Below are 23,048 nucleotides of genomic sequence, written 5' to 3' on the forward strand. Positions count from 1 at the left end.
ATCCCAGGAAACGCTGCAGCTGTAATCTGGACATAGGCTGGGGACAATCCACCACCGCTCTCACCTTCCCGGGATCCATCTGAATGCTCCCTGCAGTGATGATGTAACTCAGAAAGGGGATGGTGGAGTGATGCGCTGATTTCAGGAAATGGGCGTAACAGAACGGACTCTAGCATATAATGGCACCGGCAGACCAGTCAATGAGGTGATTGTGTCGCTGGAGCCAGGAGAATCCCAATACCACGGGAACCTGAGGATACTTAATGAGCAGCAACTGGATCGTCTCGCTGTGGTTCCCTGACATACGTAGGATGATGGGGGTGGTATTGTGGGTGACCCAGCCAATAAAGCTCCCATCCAGCGCTCTAACGTCCATGGGAATGGAGAGGGGCTGAGTGGAGATATCCAGCTCGGAAGCCAGGGTAGCGTCCATAAATCTCTCATCAGCCCCAGAGTCGATGAGTATCCGAAGAGATTTTGACTGGTTCCCCCGCAGCAACATGGTATTGTCATGACGTTGGCCTGGGGGATAGGTTTATGACGGTCATAAATACCTCTTCCCCCCCTTTTTCCTCTCTCTAACCTACTGAGGTTACATTTTAAAAACCCTTGGTTAACATAGAGATTCTGGGAACATCAGAATGTGGGGGTAAATTAACTATATTCTGGTAATCCGAACAATTGAACATATGCGGTGGTACTTAATGAAAATGATGTCAGTTCAGTTGTCATCTGAGACATTCTCATTAATGATAAGATGACAAACTCTACAGTGGAAAGTCTACACATCAGAGTTATCGGATTCACATGGAATTGTTGTTCAATTTAAATGTTTGAATATGAAATTATTTGTGATGGGATGAAATGTGATTTTAGCCTCTAAAAATATGAGATGTGGGTTTTCATAAGTTAGTGCTGCTCACTCAGTGACCTGCCTCTGTGAAGGGACATGGGCTATAAAACTTTTCAAACACGCCCTCTTCTCCCTTCCTATATAAAGCCTTGACGACAATAGAACTTCCTGTTCCGAGGATATGAGGGCGACGGTCCTATGTCAGAATGGTTCAGAATGAAGCCAACATCAGCATGAACTTTGGTTGCGAATGGTATGAACTTTGAACTCTTATTCACTACAGAAGTGATACCTCCTAGCTGTTGAGTTAGCGAACGCAGCTGCAAACGCAGGTTAGGAAGGAACAGACAGAGTATCCCATCTATCACACAACAACCTTCCTACAACGTATCCAATTGACAAGCAGAAACATTCTTCAAAGGACAGAGGACTCGGTTTGGCAACACGACCATCTACCACCAACCTACTGAAGCGCAGAGTAAATATTTATTGCATTTTCCTTTTCCACATGGGCGGTAATTTAGAATGCATAAGACACTGTATTTACGATAGCACAGCTTCACCTTTGTTCCAGTCTCCCGCTCTTTACTCAACCCAGCTGTCATATCTGTTCCGCCCACTAGGGACGTTTTCCTTTATGACGTCATTTGTAATCAAGTTATGATTTAATTATGTTTATGTGAATTCTGTGTGACTAGTTAGGTATTTAGTAAATAAATAATTAAACCCAATTTTGTATTGCTGATTCAACTTGTTAGCCAGGGTTCTTGCAGATAACCAAGAATTTGCAACTTTCAGATTATGAGACTGAAGTAAGATGACGATTGATATTGACTGCTGTTGATGTAAAATATGACTAGATCTTTAAGTTTATTCAGAAGATAACAGCTCTATAAATATTATTTTGTGGTGCCCGACTCTAGTTAATTACATTTACATGATTAGCTCAATCAGGTGATATTAATTACGGATAAATTATTTTATAGAATAGCATGTTTTAGCAATTAATCCAGCATAGCCAAAGACACGACAGTATGAAAATAAATACAAGTAAGGGGAGAGGAAAAGTTCTCCGTATGGCCCAAAAGAGTACTCGCTCCTACTGGTGAGCCTGGTCTTTTAGTGGACAGGTGGAGACTAAATGACCAGTAGTCTCGCAATACAGGCAGCTCTTAGTGTGAGGCCTGTATGGCCGTACAACTGGAGACCGCCTAACTCTGCCTAGTTGCATGGGCTCGGGAAGAGGTGAATTGTCAGTCTTTGGAGGCTCTCGTGGGAACTCGGGTAGCCTCGGGTTCTCTCTGCAACAGAGCCGTCGGGGACTTCCGGGATACCTCAGAGGCGAAGTGGAATCGACTAATAGCCTGATTCAATGCAATTCTGAATAAATGTATCTGGTCTATGGTCTATGGATAGACCCACTCCGCTTCTATCTTGTTAGGCTATGTCTACAGCCAAAGACCATCACAAATATTCTAAATTGCAGAGCATTTAATAAAACATCCAAACATGCTTTTAACCATAAGACATCTCCACAATGTATAGTTTAAGGATTGCATGGTGAGTGATTGTGTCTGTTACACCAGTAAATTTGTGGTAAACTTGAAACTCTTGGGGAAAAACTTAGTCAAATCATGACATCAGTGATTTTCAGGTCAGAAAGTCAGTGAAAGATGCCAAAGTTTCTGAATTGGAATGCCGAGTTGGATTATAGTTTAAAACTATTTTTCCCAGTCTGAGCTCTTTTTTCCCGAGTTCCCAGTTATCTTGAACGTACTGAAGTCGGAAGGCAGAGATTGGCAATAAAAAAATTGTGCAAAAGACACTTAAACTTACACGTAGGTGTCGCGTGTACACGACGTCAAAGCATGATGTACACATAGATGTCATGTAAGTCAAATCAAATTTTATTGGTCACATACACATGGTTAACAGATGTTATTGCGAGTGTAGCGAAATGCTTGTGCTTCTAGTTCCGAAAGTGCAGCAATATCTAACATGTAATCTAACAATTCCACAACAACTGCCTAATACACACAAATATAAGTAAATGAATGGAATAAGAATATATACATATGAATATATGGATGGGCAATAACAGAGCGGCATATGCAAGATGCAATAGATGGTATAAAATACAATATATACATATGAGATTACAAATGCAAGATATGTAAACATTGTTAAAGTGGCATTATTAAAGTGACTAGTGATCCATTTATTAAAGTGGCCAATGATTTCAAGTCTGTATGTAGGCAGCAGCCTCTCTGTGTTAGTGATGGCTGTTAAACAGTCTGATGGCCATGAGATAGCTGTTTTTCTGTCTCTCGGTCCAAGCTTTGATGCACCTGTACTGACGTCACTTTCTGGATGGTAGCGGGGTGAACAGGCAGTGGCTCGGGTGGTTGTTGTCTTTGAAGTCCTTTTTGGTCTTCCTGTGACATCGGGGGCTGTAGGTGTCCTGGAGGGCAGGTAGTTTTCCCCTGGTGATGCATTGTGCAGACCTCACCATCTTCTGGAGAGCCTTGCGGTTGTGGGCGGTGCAGTACCAGGCAGTTAAACAGACCGACAGGATGCTCTCAATTGTGCATCTGTAAAAGTTTGTGAAGATTTTAGGTGACAAGCCAAGCTCCAGTGGTTGAAGAGGCGCTGTTGCGCCTTCTTCACCACACTGTCTGTGTGGGTGGACCATTTCAGTTTGACCGTGATGTGTACACCGAGGAACATAAAACTTTCCACATTCTCCACTGCTGTCTCATCGATGTGGATAGTGGGGTGCTCCCTCTGCTGTTACCTGAAATCCACGATCATCTCTTTTGTTGACGTTGAGTGAGAGGTTGTTTTCCTGACACCACACTCCGAGTACCCTCACCTCCTCCCTGTAGGCTGTCTCGTCATTGATGGTAATCAAGCCTACTACTGTTGTATCATCTGCAAACTTGATGATTGAGTTGGAGTCGTGCATGACCACGCAGTCATGGGTGAACAGGGAGTACAGGAGGGGGCTGATCACGCAGCCTTGTGGAGCCCCAGTGTTGAGGATCAGCGAAGTGGAGATGTTGTTTCCCACCTTCACCACCAGGGGCGGCCCGTCTGGAAGTCCAGGACCCAATTACACAGAGCGGGGTTGAGACCCAGGGCCTCGAGCTTAATGATGAGCTTGGGCGGTACTATGGTGTTAAATGCTGAGCTATAGTCAATGAACAACATTCTTGCATAGGTATTCCTCTTGTCCAGATGGGATAGGTCAGTGTGCAGTGTGATGGCGATTGCATGGTCTGTGGACCTATTTGGACAGTAAGCAAATTGAAGTGGGTCTAGGGTGACAAGTAACGTGGAGGTGATATGATACTTGACTAGCCTCTCAAAGCACTTCCTGATGACAGAAGTTAGTGCTACGGGGCGATAGTCATTTAGTTCAGTTACCTTTGTTTTCTTGGGTACAGGAACAATAGTGGCCATCTTGAAGCATGTGGGGACAGCAAACTGGGATAGGGAGAGATTGAATATTTCCGTAAACACACCAACCAGCTGGTCTGTGCATGCTTTGAGGACGCGGCTAGGGATGCCGTCTGGGCCGGGAGTCTTGTGAGGGTTAACACGTTTGAATGTCTTACTCACGTCGGCCACAGAGATGGAGAGCCCACAGTCCTTGGTAGCGAGCCTCGTTGGTGGCACTGTATTATCCTCAAAACAGGCAAAGAAGGTGATTAATTTGTCTGGAAGCAAGAGGTCGGTGTCCGTAAAGTGTCTGGTTTTCCTTTTGTAGTCCATGATTATCTGTAGACCCTGCCACATATGTCTCGTGTCTAAGCCGTTGAATTGCGACCACTTTGTCTCTATACTGACATTTCGCTTGTTTGATTCCCTTGAGGAGGGAATAACTACACTGTTTGTATTCAGCCATATTCCCAGTCAACTTTCCATGTGGTGGTTCGCGCTTTCAGTTTTGTGCGAATTCCGCTATCTATCTATGGTTTCTGTTTAGGGTAGGATTTAATAGTCACAGTAGGTACAACATCTCCTATGCACTTCCTTATAAACTCACTTACGAATCAGCATATACGTCAATATTATTCTCTGAGGCTACCCGGAATCTGTCCCAGTCCTCGTGATCAAAACAATCTTGAAGCGTGGATTCCGATTGGTCAGACCAGTGTTGAATAGTCCTTAGCACGGGTACATTCTGTTTGAGTTTCTGCCTATAGGAAAGGAGGAGGAAAATGGAGTTGTGGTCAGATTTGCCAAAAGGAGGGCTGCCACGAGTCCGACCGAGGGTGGTTTCCCTTCCCGGTCGGGTGGCGGTCGTCGTCACCGTCCTATTAGCTGCCTCTGATTGTCTTTCCTCTCCCTCCTTGTATGTTTATTGTTAGCACCTGTTCGTGAATGATTAGTTGGGCTTTACTAAACAGCCTGTTTCTTTGTGCGGGATTAATTATTGTGACCTTTGGTTCTGTAGCAGAGGAACGTGTTTGTTCCTGGTCGTGTATTTCATTTGTACTATTTTCGTCCCCTGTGTTTGGGGCAGTTTGATTGTGAGCACCCTGGGTTGCATTTGTGCATTAAAGAGCACAGCATTGCACTCTCTGTTTCCTGCGTTTGACTCCACACCCATGACACCTGGAGCGTTACAAGGGCGGGAGAGGGCCTTATATGCATCGCAGAAGTTGGAGTAACGATTATCCAGTGTTTTTCCAGGGCGAGTGCGACAGTCAATGTGCTGATAGAATTTAGGTAGCCTGGTTCTCAAATTTGCTTTGTTAAAATCGCCAGCTACAATAAATGCAGCCTCAGGATATATGGTTTCCAGTTTGCATAAAATCCAGTGAAGTTCTTTGAGGGCCGTCGTGGTATCGGCTTGAGGAGGGATATATGTCTGTGACAATAACCGAGGAGAATTCGCTTTGGAGATAATACAGTCGGCATTTGATTGTGAGGAATTCTAGGTCAGGTGAACAAAAGGACTTGACTTCTTGTATGTTTTTACAATTACACCATGAGTCTTTAATCAGGAAACATACTCCCCAGGCCCTCTTGTTCCCAGAGAGATGTTTATTCCTGCCTGCGCGACGCACAAAGATTCCAAGTGGCTGTACCGACTCCGACAGCATATCCAGAGAGAGACACATTTCCGTGAAGCAGAATATGTTACAATCCCTGATGTCTCTCTGGAAAGCAACCCTTGCCCGTATTTGGTCTATCTTGTTATCTAGAGACTGGGCATTAGCGAGTAATATACTCGGAAGAGGTGGATGGTGTGCGCGCCTCCGAAGTCTGACCAGAAGATCGCTCCATCTACCTGTAAACGTTTTTAAGGCATTCGTGGTGAGATCTTTCATTAAAAAACTACAAGCAAACTGACACTGTGTACGTGTCGGCAGTTTGCCATCTTAGAAAAAAGTTGTCTCCATTGACAGTCCATGTTTATTCATGACGGTATCTATTGGCGTTAGGTGACTTGGTGAGAGGTATCAGTAGCTTCAGTGGCTGAATTCTGGCCTGAATCACTCCCCATAGGCGTGTGTGCATTGAGAGCACTTGTTGAGAGAGTGCTGCAGCAGAGGCAGCTGAGTCATGGAGACAGAGCAGCACACAAGCATGTCTTGACAACTTTTTACAAGTTGTAGGTAAGCTATTTAGATTGGTCATTATGTAGACACCCTTTTTCAACAAAACATATTAACACACTATAACTGATATAATGGTAACAAAGCAATGGAAAACGACTTTAGGTGCAATAGGGCTCTTTAGATAAATTCGCTCAGAGGTGGTTTAAAGTAAACTGCATTCTAATGTTGACTTTTCTTATCGATAATATTAAGCGAAGGATTAAGCGCAGGCTGCCTGGATACAGCCCTTAGCCGTGGTATATTGGCCATATACCACACCCCCTGAGGTTACAATTATAATCTGGGAGGTTTGAGCCCTGGATGCTGATTGGTTGAAAGCCATGGTATATCAGACATATACCACAGGAATGACAAAAACTAACTTTTTACAATTCTAATTACATTGGTAACCAGTTTATAATAACAATAAGGCACCTCAGGTGTTAAGGGCTATGAACAGCCCTTAGCTGTGGTATATTGGCCTTATACCACACCTCCTCGGGCCTTATTGCTTAATCATAGCATGCAAAACAAGTTACATTGACTTCCATTGATGGGAAATTATCTGGAGAGTTTAATAAGGGCGATTTGTCTTTTCTCTTGTGACAAATTCTTAAACTCGTGAGAATTATTATTTTGTTGGAAAACATTTTAAAATGACATCGATATTACTTCTTAATTCGCTGAAAACGTTATGGAAAAGGGGTTTAAATGTGGCAACTCATCTCTTGCTGCGATGTTTTGGGGAGAGTTACAGTCATTCTGTGCGGGTTTTCAGAAGACATTTAGTAAAATTGTAGCTTGACCTGGCAACCCTGTCTACCAGTCAGTCGTGGGGGAAAAGAGGAAAGTGAAAATACCTGAATGTATATTTGGGGATAATACGCTGTTTTTTTGGGGCGGGGGGTCGAAAGCGTCTTTTTCTGTGTGGATATATATAGTGAACATGTTTGGAAATAATTCACCATTGAAGTAAAGGGGGAATACAATATATATTGCTAGGTGAGGTTTCATGGTTCCGAAACAAAAGTCGGGAAGAGACTATATTCGCACTCGGTTTTAATTCCAGACCGAAACTGCAGGGAAGTTTAGAGAGGACCCCTGGCGTGATCGGGCCTATTGTTATTTTCACCCAGGCCACGTAGCTACGTGGTTCGAAGAGTTGAATCCTGAGTCCCAACAATTTGGGAGAAATTAGCCAACCCTCATCCCGACGACATGGGAACGAAACGCTGAGAGGACACGTGTGGCTTCAAGCTCTGTGAGAAATTTCGCTGAAGGTTGGTGTTCAATTCAATGTGCGTGATCCATTCGTCCAGGGCTTCCCCTTTCGAAAATAAATGGGGGGAAAGATTCGCAGACGGAAAACGGATCATCCATTTGTGCTCGAGAGTGACCGGAGAGTCTCGCCCTATTGTTTGCTAACCCTCATATAATGGAGGATACATTTATGCTTAGGTCGGATAAAATGAGCATTTATAACTTGTATATATCGTAGTTGAATCTTCGATACACGTGTTTTGTGTTTGCTAGGTTATTGCTCATTTAGTAACGGGTTATTGTTTCATTCAGGCTTTTGTGGATACACTTAATTTAAATCCCTGTTCCAAACCGACCGGTAATGAAATGAGGCATGCCACTATTTGTTACGAATATAGTTAGCTACAGTGGATCTGATTCAGCTGGTGGCTAAATGACGTGTTTGTAACCTTGTTGCACTTGCAACACTGTAACAAAGTAGCAAGATATTAACGGGGACTGCAGATATGCATGTTACACATTTGTAATCTAGTCTAGAGACTAAAGTGAAACAGTATGTCTACAGTAGCCCCAAGTATGGCGAATGTTAAGCTTTCACTTCGTAAACTACACAATTACTGAGTTTTGAATGTTTTAGGTTAAAAGTTAAGTTAGGCCTATGAAATCAAAATGGTCCCAAACGACCAACTTTGCCACAGCAATATGCCTACAATATTAATCTTTATTTGCTTATTTTATGCCTTTTTTCTCATGTAATTAGCTTTTGCTAGGGCTAATGTAGAGTTACCAGTGCAAATGCTATTGTCCCAGCTGCCTGTGGCTCTCAAAATAAACGGGCCCATTAGATTAGAGGAATAGTTGTAGTTATTTGATTTTTTTATTTAACTAGGCAAGTCAGTTAAGAACAAATTATTATTTACAATGATGGCCTACCAAAAGGCAAAAGGCCTCCTGCGGGGATGAGGGCTGAGATTAAAAATATAGGACAAAATGCACATCACGACCAAACACAACACTACATGAAGAGAGACCTAAGATGACAACACAGCATGGTAGCAACATGGCAGCAGCACAAAACAGGGTACAAACATTGTTGGGCACATCACAACAAAAGAGACAAGTGGTTATTGAGGCAAGACTTTGGACAGTGGTAACCTCAAATCCATGCTTGGATATGGTCACAGAAAAAATTATTGGCAAGTGAACGGTAAACTGTCTTGCCCCTCTGGTAACAATGTTGTAACAAGCCTGCATTGTCCAGTCCATAGACTATGTTGATTTGGCCACACCCCATCTTTTACATTGTACACACACCTGCTCCACTTCATAGGAGCACTGGGCACAAAGGTTGAGAGTGCAGTTGTCTGTTTTTTGCTGGATTTTCTGTTGTCACTGCAGTTAGCAGTAGGTGGGTGGGGGTGGTGTGTGTGGCCCCCTCATACTCACTAACTCTCTACCACTGTACTGGGCTGTGCATGTTTATATTCACAGTTGCAGTCTTTTGGCTTCATATTACTCATACACGAAGTTACATACCGCGTTGCCACAATCAGTTGTTTGGACTTTTCCACTCCCTCAAACAGCTGGTGAAAGTTTGGATTTCATGAAATGTAGAAAATGTTGATTTGTCCAATGGCTTTAAATGGTATTTCTGTGTGGGCATGTAGTTAGAGGTGTATCACCTCATCTGTTTATATTTACCAAGCTCCATTAACCCATTAAGATTTAGAAGAGAGGAAGGAGATGTTGTCATTATATTAGGCAAGTAATTGTAGAGCCATGTGAAGAGAGAGAGATGTGTATTCAGAAAAGGTAAAGCCATCTGTGATGCTCACTGTGGGGCAACGAGGCGTGCATGATAGTTTATGCACTGCCAGCCAAGCCCTGCCTTTTGCATTGGCTTATCTGACAGGGTCATTATCTCAAATCCCTGACAACAGGGCCTGATTAGACTTCTGAAAGTGACTGAGGTTGATTTGGATATATCATTTGACATTCATTTGAGGTAGCTACTCAAGGGGTCCGAGTGGGTAATGGGCTTGCTAGTATCTGATAGATGCCAGCATACTTGGCAGATGTTTGCATATTTTCCCTATCTATACTATATGGATTAGATTTGCCAGAAGATACTGGCCCTACCGTTACGCTTGTTTACAGTTTACAGTGAGCTACACTGGGGTTGGTTACCACCCATTCATGGTTACCACCCATTTACTATGGTGCCATCTATGTTTGTTTAGATTACTATGGTGGTATGGCTAGGTCTTATATACAGCCGTGGCGAAAAGTTTTGAGAATGACACAAATATACATTTTCACAAAGTCTGCTTCCTCAGTTTGTATGATGGCAATTTGCATATATTCCAGCATGTTATGAAGAGTGATCAGATGAATTGCATTTAATTGCAAAGTCCCTCTTTGCCATGCAAATGAACTGAATCCCCCCCCCCAAAAAAATTCCACTGCATTTCAGCCCTGCCACAAAAGCACCAGCTGACATCATGTCAGTGATTCTCTCGTTAACACAGGTGTGAGTGTTGACGAGGACAAGGCTGGAGATCACTCTGTCATGCTGATTGAGTTCGAATAACAGACTGGAAGCTTCAAAAGGAGAGTGGTGCTTGGAATCATTGTTCTTCCTCTGCCAACCATGGTTACCTGCAAGGAATCACATGCCGTCATCATTGCTTTGCACAAAAAGGGCTTCACAGGCAAGGGTATTGCTGCCAGTAAGATTGCACCTAAATCAATCATTTATCGGATCATCAAGAACTTCAAGGAGAGTGGTTCAATTGTTGTGAAAGAGACTTCAGGGCGCCCAAGAAAGTCCAGAAAGCGCCAGGACCATCTCCTAAATTTGATTCAGCTGCGGGATCGGGGCACCACCAGTACAGAGCTTGCTCAGGAATGGCAGCAGGCAGGTGTGAGTGCTTCTGCATGCACAGTGAGGTGAAGACTTTTGGAGGATGGCCTGGTGTCAAGAAGGGCAGCAAAGAAGCCACTTCTCTCCAGGAAAAACATCAGGGACAGACTGATATTCTGCAAAAGGTACAAGGATTGGACTGCTGAGGACTGGGGTAAAGTCATTTTCTCTGATGAATCCCCTTTCTGATTGTTTGGGGCATCTGGAAAAAAACTTGTCCGGAGAAGACAAGGTGAGCGTCAGACCATCAGTCCTGTGTCATGCCAACAGTAAAGCATCCTGAGACCATTCATGTGTAGGGTTGCTTCTCAGCCAAGGGAGTGGGCTCACTCACAATTTTTGTCTAAGAACACAGCCATGAATAAAGAATGGTACCAACACATCCTCCGAGAGCAACTTCTCCCGACCATCCAGGAACAGTTTGGTGATGAACAATGTCTTTTCCAGCATAATGGAGCACCTTGCCATAAGGCAAAAGTGATAACAAAGTGGCTCGGGGAACAAAATATCGATATTTTGGGCCCAAGGCCGGGGAACTCCCCAGACCGTAATCCCGTTGAGAACTTGTGGTCAAACAAAACCCCACAAATTCTGACAAACTCCAAGCATTGATTATGCAAGAATAGGCTGCCATCAGTCAGGATGAGCAAATATTGACTATTTGCATCAACTTCATGTAATTGTCAATAAAAGCCTTTGACACTTATGAAATGCTTGTAATTATACTTCGATATTCCATAGTAACATCTGACAAAAATATCTAAAGACACTGAAGCAGCAAATGTTTGTGGAAATTCATTTGGCCACAACTGTACACGCTAGAGGTTAAACGATTAATCGGAATGTCCGATTTAATTAGGGCCCGATTTCAAGTTTTCATAACAATTGGAAATCGGTATTTTTGGACACTGATTTGGCCCCAATTGTTTTTTACACCTTTATTTAATCTTTATTTAACTAGGCAAGTCCGTTAAGGACACATTCTTATTTTCAATGACTGCCTTGGAACTGCCTAATTCGGGGGCAGAACGACAGATTTTCACCTTGTCAGCTCAGGGGATTCAATCTTGCAACCTTACAGTTAACTAGTCCAACGCTCTAACCACCTGCCTCTCATTGCACTCCATGAGGAGACTGCCTGTTACGCAAATGCAGTAAGAAGCCAAGGTAAGTTGCTAGCTAGCATTAAACTTATCTTAGAAATAACAATCAATCAATCATAATCAGTAGTTAACTACACATGGTTGATGATATTACTAGTTTATCTAGCGTGTCCTGCGTTGCATATAATCGATGTGGTGCGTATCGTTGCTCCAATGTGTACCTAACCATGAACATCAATGCCTTTCTTAAAATCAATACACAGAAGTATATATTTTTATACCTGCATAATTAGCTAAAAGAAATCCAGGTTAGCAGGCAATATTAACCAGGTGAAATGGTCACTTCTCTTGCATTCATTGCATGCAGAGTCAGTGTATATGCAACAGTTTGGGCCGCCTAATTTGCCAGAATTTTACGTAATTATGACATAACATTGAAGGTTGTGCAATGTAACAAGAATATTTAGACTAATGGATGCCACCCCTTAGATAAAATACGGAACGGTTCCGTATTTCACTGAAAGAATAAACGTCTTGTTTTCGAGATTTTAGTTTCTGGATTTGACCATATTAATGACCGAAGGCTCGTATTTCTGTGTGTTATTATGTTATAACTAAGTCTATGATTTGATAGAGCAGTCTGACTGAGCGGTGGTAGGCAGCAGCAGGCTCATAAGCATTCATTCAAACAGCACTTTCGTGCCTTTTGCCAGCAGTTCTTCGTTGTGCGTCAAGCATTGCGCTGTTTATGACTTCAAGTCTATCAAGTGAGGAGAGGGTCGAGAGCTATACTGTTACACTGGCAATACTAAAGTGCCTATAAGAACATCCAATAGTCCAAGGTTAATGAAATACAAATGTTATAGAGAGAAATAGTCCTATAATTCCTATAATAACTACAACCTAAAACTTCTTACCTGGGGGTATTGGAAGACTCATGTTAAAAGGAACCACCAGCTTTCATATGTTCTCATGTTCTGTGCAAGGAACTTAAACGTTAGCTTTCTTACATGGCACATATTGCACTTTTACTTTCTTCTCCAACACTTTGTTTTTGCATTATTTAAACCAAATTGAACATGTTTCATTATTTATTTGAGGCTAAAATGATTTTATTGATGTATTATATTAAGTTTAAAAAAGTGTTCATTCAGTATTGCTGTAATTGTCATTAGTACAAATACATTTTAAAAATCGGCGTTGAAAAATCATAATCAGTTGACCTCTAGTACACACACTACCGTTCAAAAGTTCGGGGTCACTTAGAAATGTCCATGAAACCATATATGAAATGAGTTGCAAAACGAATAGGAAATATAGTCAAGACAAAGTTATAAATAATGATTTTTAATTTAAATAATAATTGTGTCCTTCAAACTTTGCTTTTGTCAAAGAATCCTCCATTTGCAGCAATTACAGCCTTGCAGACCTTTGGCATTCTAGTCATTCCATGCTTCCTGAAGAACCTCTCACAATTTGGTTGGCTTGATGGGCACTTCTTACTTACCATACGGTCAAGTTGCACCCACAACAGCTCAATAGGGTTGAGATCCGGTGACTGTGCTGGCCACTCCATTATAGACAGAATACCAGCTGACTGCTTCTTCCCTAAATAGTTCTTGCATAGTTTGGAGCTGTGCTTTGGGTCATTGTCCTGTTGTAGGAGGAAATTGACTCCAATTATGTGCCATCCACGGGGTACAGCAGGGCTTGCAAAAGGGAGTGATAGCCTTCCTTCTTCAAGATCCCTTGTACCCTGTACAAATCTCCCACTTTACCACTACCAAAGCACCCCCAGACCATCACATTTCCTCCACCATGCTTGACAGATGGCGTCGAGCACTTCTCCAGCATCTATTCATTTTTTCTGCATCTCACGAATGTTCTTCTTTTTGATCAGAACACCTCAAACTTAGATTTGTCCATATCACTTTTTTTTCCAATCTTCCTCTGTCCAATGTTTATGTTATTTTGCCCATCTTAGTCTTTTCTTTTTATTGGCCAGTATGAGATATGGCTTTTTCTTTGCAACTCTGCCTAGAAGGCCAGCATCCCGGAGTAGCCTCTTCATTGTTGACGTTGAGACCGGTGTTTTGCGAGTACCAGTTAATGAAGCTGCCAGTTGAAGACTCTCAGAACAAGAATAGACTGACGAGTTTCAGAAGAAAGTGCTTTGTTTCTGGCAATTTTGAACCTGTAATCGAACCCACATATGCTGATGCTCCAGAAACTCAACTAGTCTAAAGAAGGCCAGTTGTATTGCTTCTTTAATCAGAACAACAGTTTTCAGCTGTGCTAACATAATTGCAAAAGGGTTTTCTAATTATTAATTAGCCTTTTAAAATGATAAACTTGGATTATCTAACACACCGTGCCATTGGGACACACATTGAAAAATAATAGTGAAAACATCAACTCTGAAATAACACGTATGGAATCATGTAGTAACCAAAAAAGTGTTAAACAAATCAACATTTTTCATTTTTGAGATCCTTCAAAGTAGCCACCCTTGGCCATGATGACAGTTTTGCACACTCTTGGCATTCTCTCAACCAGCTTCATGAGGTAGTCACCTGGAATGCATTTCAATTAACAGGTGTGCCTTGTTTAAAGTTAATTTGTGGAATTTCTTTCCTTCTTAATGAGTTGAGACAATTAGTTATGTTGTGACAAGGTAGGGGTGGTATACAAAAGATAGCCCTATTTGGTAACAGACCAAATCCATATTATGACAAGAACAGCACAAATAAGCAAAGAGAAATGACAGTCCATCATTACTTTAAAACATGGTCAGTCAATCCAGAAAATGTCAAGAACTTTGAACGTTGTGCAGTCGCAAAAACCATCAAGCACTATGATAACTGGCTCTCATGAGGACCTCCACAAGAAAGGAAGACCCAAAGTTCACTAGTTACCAGGCTAAGAAATTGCAGCCCAAATAAGTGCTACACAGAGTTCAAGTAACAGACACATCTTAACATCAGCTGTTCAGAGGAGACTGCGTAAGTCAGGCCTTCATGGTCGACTCTCTGCAATGAAACCACTACTCAAGGACACCAATAAGAAGAAGTCTTGCTTGGGCCAAGAAACACGAGCAATGGACATTAGACTGGTGGAAATCTGTCCTATGGTCTGATTAGTCCAAATTTGAGATTTTTGGTTCCAACCACCGTGTCTTTGCGAGATGTAGGTGAACGGATGATATCCGCATGTGTGGTTCCCACCGTGGAACATGGAGGTGTGATGTATGGGCGTGCTTTGCTGATGATTTTATTTAGAATTCAAGGCACACTTAATCAGCATACTTACCACAGCATTCTGCAGCGACGCGCCATCCCATCTGGTTTGCGCTTAGTGGGACTATCATTTGTTTTTCAACAGGACAATGACCCAACACACCTCCAGGCTGTGTAAGTGCTATTTGATCAAGTGGGAGAGCGATGGAGTGCTGCATCAGATAACCTGGCCCCCACAATCACCCGACCTCAACCCAATTGAGATGGTTTGGGATGAGTTGGACCGCGGAGGGAAGGAAAAGCAGCCAACAAGTGCTCAGCATATGTGGGAACTCCTTCAAGATTGTGGAAAAGCATTCCAGGTGCCCACCTCATGAATCTGGTTGAGAGAAAGCCCAGAGGCAATTTTTAAACGGGATAATCTACTTGAGAACCATTTTGAATTAAAGTAAAACTTTTGTGTAAGTGAAGCTTTTCGAGGTTTAGTGCGATTATATTTAATCTCAGCTCACCCAGTTCATATTCCTTGGCATACATGGACACCTTTTTAAGCCTTGGATTTCTAATCCTCTGTTATTTGATCTGCTTTTAATAGCTAGCATTTCGATGGCCATAGCGAATTGATATGGTGACAGTGGGAACCCTATGTTTAACTCCTCGTGACGGTTCAAAACTCTCAGAAGTAGCCACTATTTACTATTTTACATCTGGGATTACAATACATTACTTGTACCCATTGAATAAGAGACTCACTGAAATGGAAAAACATCCAGGCATTTATATATATAAAATCCAGTCTTACTTTATCAAAGGCCTTTTCAAAATTGCTATAAATACCAGGCCTGGCCTCTTTAGAAGTTTCATGTTGTTCTGTTATTTCTTGTAGTTGTCATATATTATCTCCAATTTATCGTCCATGTAGAAAAAAAGTCTGATCAGGATGAACATTGCCTGGTAAAACCTTTTTTAATTCTGAGTGCTATGCATTACGCTAGTGTTTAGCATCACAACATTGAAGAGGTCTCCAGTTTTTTTTTTTTCCCGATGGACTGGTTCTTTGTATTTGACATCTGGGATCTTGTTTTAATAATAGTGAAATCAGACCTTCCTGCTGGTTAAGTCTTTATGATGTCATGATGTGGCTAAGTGAGGACGGCGTGAGTGCAGAATCACCACGGTCGCCGAGTTCATTGATCAGATCACATGACATATAGGGTTGAAATAAGAAAAGAGAACTCTCCAGCAGACCAAACGTCGACGGATCAGGTGTTCATCATATCGTCAGTATCACAGACAGCCTGTGGGGGATTTGTTTTTTGGGAGCTCAAGCCCAGAGCATGGGAATACAAACAAGCCACAATGAGCATGTGGGTTCCCTCTGCTTTGCATTATGTATCAGACAATGGTTTTGAAATGCAGGCGGAGTAGACTATACATTTTTGCCCCTGCTTGCTCCATATGCACCACACCCTCCCAGGGCTGCACAGCATGTGATGGGAGCTGAAGTTCAGCAAATGCTCTGGGGCCCTTAGGTTTCCATTGGAGGGTACAAAGGCTATGAGTTGTTATAGCATAAACAGTGGGGCATTTCCCAAGACGAGGCTCAAGTCAACTTGTGCATGCAAACAGATACACACAGTTGAGAATAGACTGGCAGTTTAATGGAGTTAGTTGTTAAACGTAATGTCCTGCATGCATAGCCATGACTGACTATTGCCCCATATGTGACAAATCAAACTGTCCAATTAACATGGTGAGCCAATAAGTTTCTCGGGGTAGGAGAGGGTGGTGTAAGGACCGTTTCCATGGAAACTGTCAACCTCCAATTCCCTCCATCTGAGCACCCTATTTTTCATCATCACCAGCTGCGGAGAGGCCCTGTTACCCAGGGGGCCAAGGGAGACCAAGAGGGAATGTGAGATAGGGAGAGAGAGGGAGAGGGCAAACAAGTTTGTGAAAACACAGTAACCCAATATGACTCCATTGTATCAGATCTGTAAGCTTTCCTGGACCTCTGCATCACTGCAGACTTGTTGTCTGTAGAACTACTTGAGGGCCAACCCTGCCTGAGATCTAAAAGCTTGTATTTAACCCTGAGAGCTAACATGTCTTCAGTTGCGCAGACGGCCAGGGTCAAATACCCACAAACACTTTCAGACTATGCTTAAACCCTACACCCCAAACCCCCAGTACCCTATTCTGTCTCTTGACCAACCCACCCCTAAGGGAGGGCAGCTCCCACTCAGCCCAGTCAAAGCTCCTCTCTGTCCTGGCACCCCAATGGTGGAACCAGCTTCCCTCTGAACTTATGACACTTTGTCTTTTGTGTGTATTTATGTATTTTTTGCTAATATTTTATGCACATGCTGCTATTTCCCTGTTTTGCCTCATTGTCAGGTCGCTCCCCTAAAATAGGTTATTAACCTCAATTGGTCTTACCTGATTAAATAAAGGTCATAAAAACATCCCACAGAACAAGCCCCCACCCTCTCCCCACTAGAATTGACTGTGCTGATAGCTACTTTGAGGATAAATGTACTTACTATGACCGAGATATGTGGTTGTCCCACCTAGCTATTTTAAGATGAATGCACTAACTGTAAGTTACTCTGAATAAGAGCATCAGCTAAATGACAAAAAATGAAATTTAAAATGAAATTGGGTTGGATTTAAACACCAGATTCGGGATAGGAGTTTGTTTTTGTCACTAATTCCCTTCTCTTTATTTCAGGGCCTGTCCACTTCAACCTGCCCCCCCATCCTACTCATAATCTTATCTTTTCACACCCCCTGTCTAGTCTGTCTCTTCTTCTCTTCTTCCTACCCTCCTTTTTCTAGTCCATTGTTTCCCTGATTCCATCTGTCTGGTGGGCTCTTCTCCCTGTCCTCCGGCCTCCAAGATAGATTCTCTCAGGAGTAAGGTTGAGCTGCTGAAGCTGCCTCTGGCCCTGTCCACCAAGTCCATCTCTGAGCTCAAGAGCCAGCTGGGCAGAGTCAGGGAACGAGGCACGGGGGCGGTGGGAGAGGGGCCTGTCAACCCTGTCCACTGACCCGAGACATGGACAACGAGTCACAGTACTCGGGCTACTCCTACAAGTCGTCCCACTCTCGCAGTTCCCGCAAGCACAGGTACCAGAGGGTCAGTCCGTTAACAAAAAACACACAAGCGAGCAAGTACATTTGAAACTGTCGTTCCACAAATGTTTTAGTGAAACACTAGGCTCAAACGCATTTGTAATACGCACACACATCGATCCATTAGTCGATGGGCACATTGATGAGCAAGCACACACAAAACACATGTAACCCCAGGCTTCGGTTACGCAATGACAGAGGCTTAACACGCTGGACATAACTGTGTGGCTGTCCCGTTTCTTTTATCCAGGGATCGGCGGGACAGACATCGCTCCAAGAGCAGAGACGGCAGCAGTCGTGGGGACAAGTCTGTCACCATCCAGGCCCCCGGGGAGTCGCTATTAGACGCAGAGTCGACCCGGGGCGATGACCGGGTTAGAATCACAACAGTCTCCTCTTCAACTCCTCTACATCTCCGTATTTATTTCTCTCATTATAGGGACATTGGTTTTTCCTGACCTTGTGACTGAACCAGGATCAGGTTATGCGGTCAGAAAAACGTCAGGTCCCGTTAATAATCTTCCCTACCCGTCCAAATCACAACATCTCTATCCTTTTATATCCCTATAAAGCCCCCCCCTCCAATCTCTCCTCCGCATTTACCTGATGTCCTGTCTCTGTCCCTGTCTGCAGGATGACAACTGGGGCGAGACCACCACCGTGGTCACAGGCACATCAGAACACAGCGTGTCCAACGAGGACCTAACGCGCGTCTCCAAGGAGCTGGAGGAATCGTCCCCCCTGGAATGCAAGCGCTTCCTGGGGCCCATGCTGGGCGGCTGCCTGGGTCTGTTCGCTCTGTTCACCCCCCTGGCCTTCCTTGTCCTCCCCCAGCTGCTGTGGCGTGAGACCCTGGAGCCCTGCGGCACGCCCTGCGAGGGACTCTACGTCTCCCTGGCCTTCAAGCTCCTGGTGCTCCTCATCTCCTCCTGGGCGCTGTTCCTGCACCCGCCGCGCGCCACCCTGCCTCGCTTCTTTGTCTTCCGCTGCCTGCTCATGGTGCTGGTGTTCCTGTTCGTGGCGTCCTATTGGCTGTTCTACGGAGTGCGCGTGCTGGAGCCCCGGGAGAGGGACTACAGAGGCATTGTGGAGTATGCTGCATCACTGGTGGACGCGCTGCTCTTCATCCAGTACCTGGCCCTGGTGCTGCTGGAGGTCAGACACCTGCAGCCTGCCTTCTGCCTCAAGGTGGTGCGCACCACCGACGGGGCTAGTCGCTTCTACAACGTCGGCCACCTCAGGTCAGTGTGTTACGTGTTCATCTGTGTGTGTGCATTGTGCTGTTCACGTAGCCTCATTGCGATGTTGATAGTATTGAAGATGCTTGTGTGTTCCAGTATCCAGAGGGCAGCAGTGTGGGTGCTGGATCAGTACTACAGGGACTTCCCAGTCTACAACCCTGCCCTGCTCAACCTGCCCAAGTCCATCCTCTCCAAGAAGATGTCTGGATTCAAAGTCTACTCACTGGACGGTAAACAGCATTCTACACCCCCCCCTCCCCCCATCTATCTCTCTACCTTACAGTATCTTTCCATTCAGCTGTCCATCAATCCACCCATCTAGTCATTTGTCCACCCACTCATCCATCTATCCTCCCTTCCTCCTATTAATCCATCCACTGGCTGATGTATTGATCTACAGAGAACAGCACCAATAACTCCACCAGTCAGTCCCGGGCCATGATCGCTGCTGCGGCCCGCAGGAGAGACAACTCCCACAACGAGTACTACTACGAGGAGGCCGAGATGGACCGCAGGTGCCGCAAGCGCAAGGCCAGGTAAGACCGACAACATCCTGTGCCCCTATACATGTCTAATATGCTTTTTAAAGTGATTAGGGAAAGAAGAACCCTGTTAATGTCCCTGTTCTGTTTGTCTCCAGTGAGTCTTGTTGCTATGTACGTTGCTGGGGGATAACCAGTCCCTTTCATAGTGTATTTCAGGCACAGTTATGATGACTGATGCCACTGCCCATTGAGTTCTCCTGTATCATAGTGCTGTTGCTGATGGTAATAATAACACTAACACTGATCATAATGATTTATTGTGGCGTTGTCCAGGTTGGTAGTGGCGGTGGAAGAGGCCTTCACCCACATCAAGCGTCTACAGGATGATGACCCCGCAGTCTCGTCCCACAAACACCCCCGTGAGGTGATGGACCCCCGGGAGGCGGCTCAGGCCATCTTCGCCCCCATGGCGCGGGCCATGCAGAAGTACCTGAGGACCACGCGCCAGCAGCCCTATCACAGCATGGAGAGCATCCTCACACACCTGCAGTTCTGTATCACCCACAACATGACCCCCAAGGTGAGCAGAATTGATCATGTTCTCTTGGAGTCTATAATATATCATGCTAAAATAGAAGAGTTACATTGTGTGACTCTGGGTAAAATATTAGAACAGCTTTTGGGATAAATAGTAGGGCCGGGACGATACCAGTGTTGCAATTTATTTTTTCCCCGTGACAATTTTAAATCCCGAAACAGTTTAGTTTTAAAAACCTGCTATATGTAGAATATTGTCTGCCACAGCTTGGAAAATAAATACATGTGACTGGATGACAGCATAATTATATTTGTTTTCAAACATTAGGACTGTCCTAAAGAAGTCAAATCCGCTTTCCTTGCCACAATACTCAAGTGCATTACTATACTGGTATCCTCCCAGCCCTAATAAATAGCATGCATTTGATCAGATCTAGAATTAAAATTCTAACTTGTACACAACTACTCATCTTCTCTGTACCTATTCACATATCTTCCTCATTCAGGTTGATTTTGAAAGGCTGTATTTTATTTTGTCTGTCCAGGCATTCCTGGAGCGTTACGTGAGCCCAGGCCCTACCATGCAGTACCAGCGTGAGAATGGCAGGGGGCGCCAGTGGACTCTAGTGAGCGAGGAGCCGGTAACCTCTGCCCTGCGTCAGGGTCTGGTCTTCTCTCTGCGCCGCCTCGACTTCTCCCTTGTCGTCACGGTGCAGCCCCTCCCCTTCCTGCGTATCGGTGAGGAGTTTATCGACCCCAAGAGCCACAAGTTTGTGATGAGGCTGCAGTCGGAGACCTCTGTGTGAAGGGGGGGTCAGTGGAGGCCCCTGATCCTACTGGGATACGCAGGGTTCTAGATCATCATGTACTCTCCTATTGAACCATTGTCATGGATGTTAACAGAATGGGATGAAGCTATGATCTTCCAAAGACAGAAAATGGATGCCTTGACCATGTTTTATGACACTGTAAAATTCCCTTACGGTGTTTCTTGTCTGTAGGCCAACTGTCTCCATCAGTTTGCAAAGGAACTACATTCCTGAGCTTGTTGTAACTGAGACTCTGTGTGTTGTAGAGTCTTATTCCATGTATATGTGGCTCTCATTTAATTTTACACTGGCCTTTTTTTTACACAAAAGTTATCATGATTTGGTAACATTGAATGAGTAAATCATTCCTGCCTTGGGACAGCATTCTTACAATGTTTCTCAGACTGACTTTCCTGAATAACCTGTTGTTCCATGAAGCTGTTTTGAATGGACTTGCCTTGTCTCTATCCTGTGTCCACTGTCCTCCACCCATCTCACTCTGACCAGGGACATGTGATTGTATCCTCACTGCAAGTCGTCTGCTGTCATAGCAAATCACCAGATTGTGCCACATTTGTAAAACATTAAAACAAGCACAGTAACAGCCTTACCCATGTGTGAACTACGAAATGTTGGCCGGTGATCTCTGGCAAAGAACCACTTCTCTGACCACTAAACCTCTCGGTTCGAACCCAGATGTACTGTAACTGGCAGCTTAATGTTGCTACTTAGACAACAGTTTGGTGCAGTTCATCTTCTGAGCCACAATATGACTGCCAATCATTCCTATTCAAGCAGTTAGAACTCTAGTACCGTACATTTCTGTGAAAACAACCAATGAAAGAAAGTTCACAGCTGGTTTGACATAATTGATGATGACATCAATGCTAAAGATTGTCATTCCAGTTAATTTTTTTATGCATGCTAGAATTCTGGGTTTAAATACATTTTCTATACGGTTGTTTTTGTTTTCTATACATGTTTTTTATTAAGTTATAATTCAAAAAAATGTTTTTACTTTTGGAAAAGTGGTGTGTGTGTGTACAAAGATTTGAATGTTTCTTTATTGATAAGTAGCTTGTATAGTGTGCTCGATGTTTTTACTCCTGTTCTCCCCATCTCTGCTTTTCTCAGACACAAAGTTGTGGTCGTATGAAGCCCTGTCTTTCATTCTCTGGTCCTGTTAGGAAAAACAATACTGTAAGCCTACTGACGAGAAGATGATTCAAAGACGTAATGGGCTCTTGAGTTTTAATTCAGAGAAAGCTGTCGAATTGAAAAGTAGTTTAAACTTCTCTTTCTTACCTAAAACACTCTTTCTACTCATTGCCTTCGGAGTTCTTTTCTGGCTTTTTGTTTTCCACAGCACCCCATTATTCAACATGACCCTCTAGTGACAACATGCTACCACCCTCGCTAGGAAGTCATTTCTTTCTTGGCCATGTTTGTTGTGTATATGCAGTACCAGTCACAAGTTGTCACATCTACTCAGTTTGTCTTTATTTGTACTATTTTCTACATTGTAGAAAAATAGTGAAGACATCAAAACGATGAAATAACACATGGAATCATCTTACATCCCCCAAAAAAAGTGTCAATCTATTTTATATTTGAGATTCTTCAAAGTAGCCACCCTTTTTGCCTTGATGACAGCTTTGCACACTCTTGGCATTCTCTCAACCAGCATGTACAACAGGGAAAGTAAATGTAATTTTTATTAAACATCCTGGCTTGTAGAGACTATTGTATTTTTTTAGGGCGACTTTGGTCACACTGCAAATCCATAGAGTAACCATGGTAACAGTCTGGTTAGTGAAGCATAAATGAAGAGAGGTGAACACCTGACACACAGCCAAC

At 43.6% G+C, this 23,048-nt stretch overlaps 1 protein-coding gene across 3 annotated transcripts; it reads left to right on the forward strand.

Annotated features, from left to right (window-relative positions):
* The first annotated feature begins 1,302 nt into the window (after positions 1–1,302).
* LOC124041619 (vang-like protein 2) lies at positions 1,303–22,927 on the forward strand. Of its 3 annotated transcripts, none has more exons than XM_046359407.1 (8): positions 1,303–1,331; positions 17,716–18,113; positions 18,370–18,493; positions 18,753–19,360; positions 19,457–19,590; positions 19,761–19,896; positions 20,179–20,425; positions 20,928–22,927. In XM_046359407.1, the coding sequence occupies exons 2-8, from the start codon at positions 18,043–18,045 to the stop codon at positions 21,186–21,188; spliced, it is 1,581 nt and encodes a 526-aa protein (XP_046215363.1). In that variant the 5' UTR covers positions 1,303–1,331; positions 17,716–18,042; the 3' UTR covers positions 21,189–22,927. The 3 variants fall into 3 exon arrangements, with proteins under 3 accessions (XP_046215363.1, XP_046215362.1, XP_046215364.1); XM_046359406.1 differs by lacking the exon at positions 1,303–1,331 and adding an exon at positions 7,216–7,742; XM_046359408.1 differs by lacking the exon at positions 1,303–1,331 and adding an exon at positions 7,216–7,742 and having other exon boundaries at positions 17,783–18,113.
* The last annotated feature ends 121 nt before the right edge of the window (positions 22,928–23,048 follow it).

The sequence above is a fragment of the Oncorhynchus gorbuscha genome, linkage group LG08 (assembly GCF_021184085.1).
Source record: "Oncorhynchus gorbuscha isolate QuinsamMale2020 ecotype Even-year linkage group LG08, OgorEven_v1.0, whole genome shotgun sequence".
In the NCBI taxonomy this organism is placed as follows: Eukaryota; Metazoa; Chordata; class Actinopteri; order Salmoniformes; family Salmonidae; genus Oncorhynchus; species Oncorhynchus gorbuscha.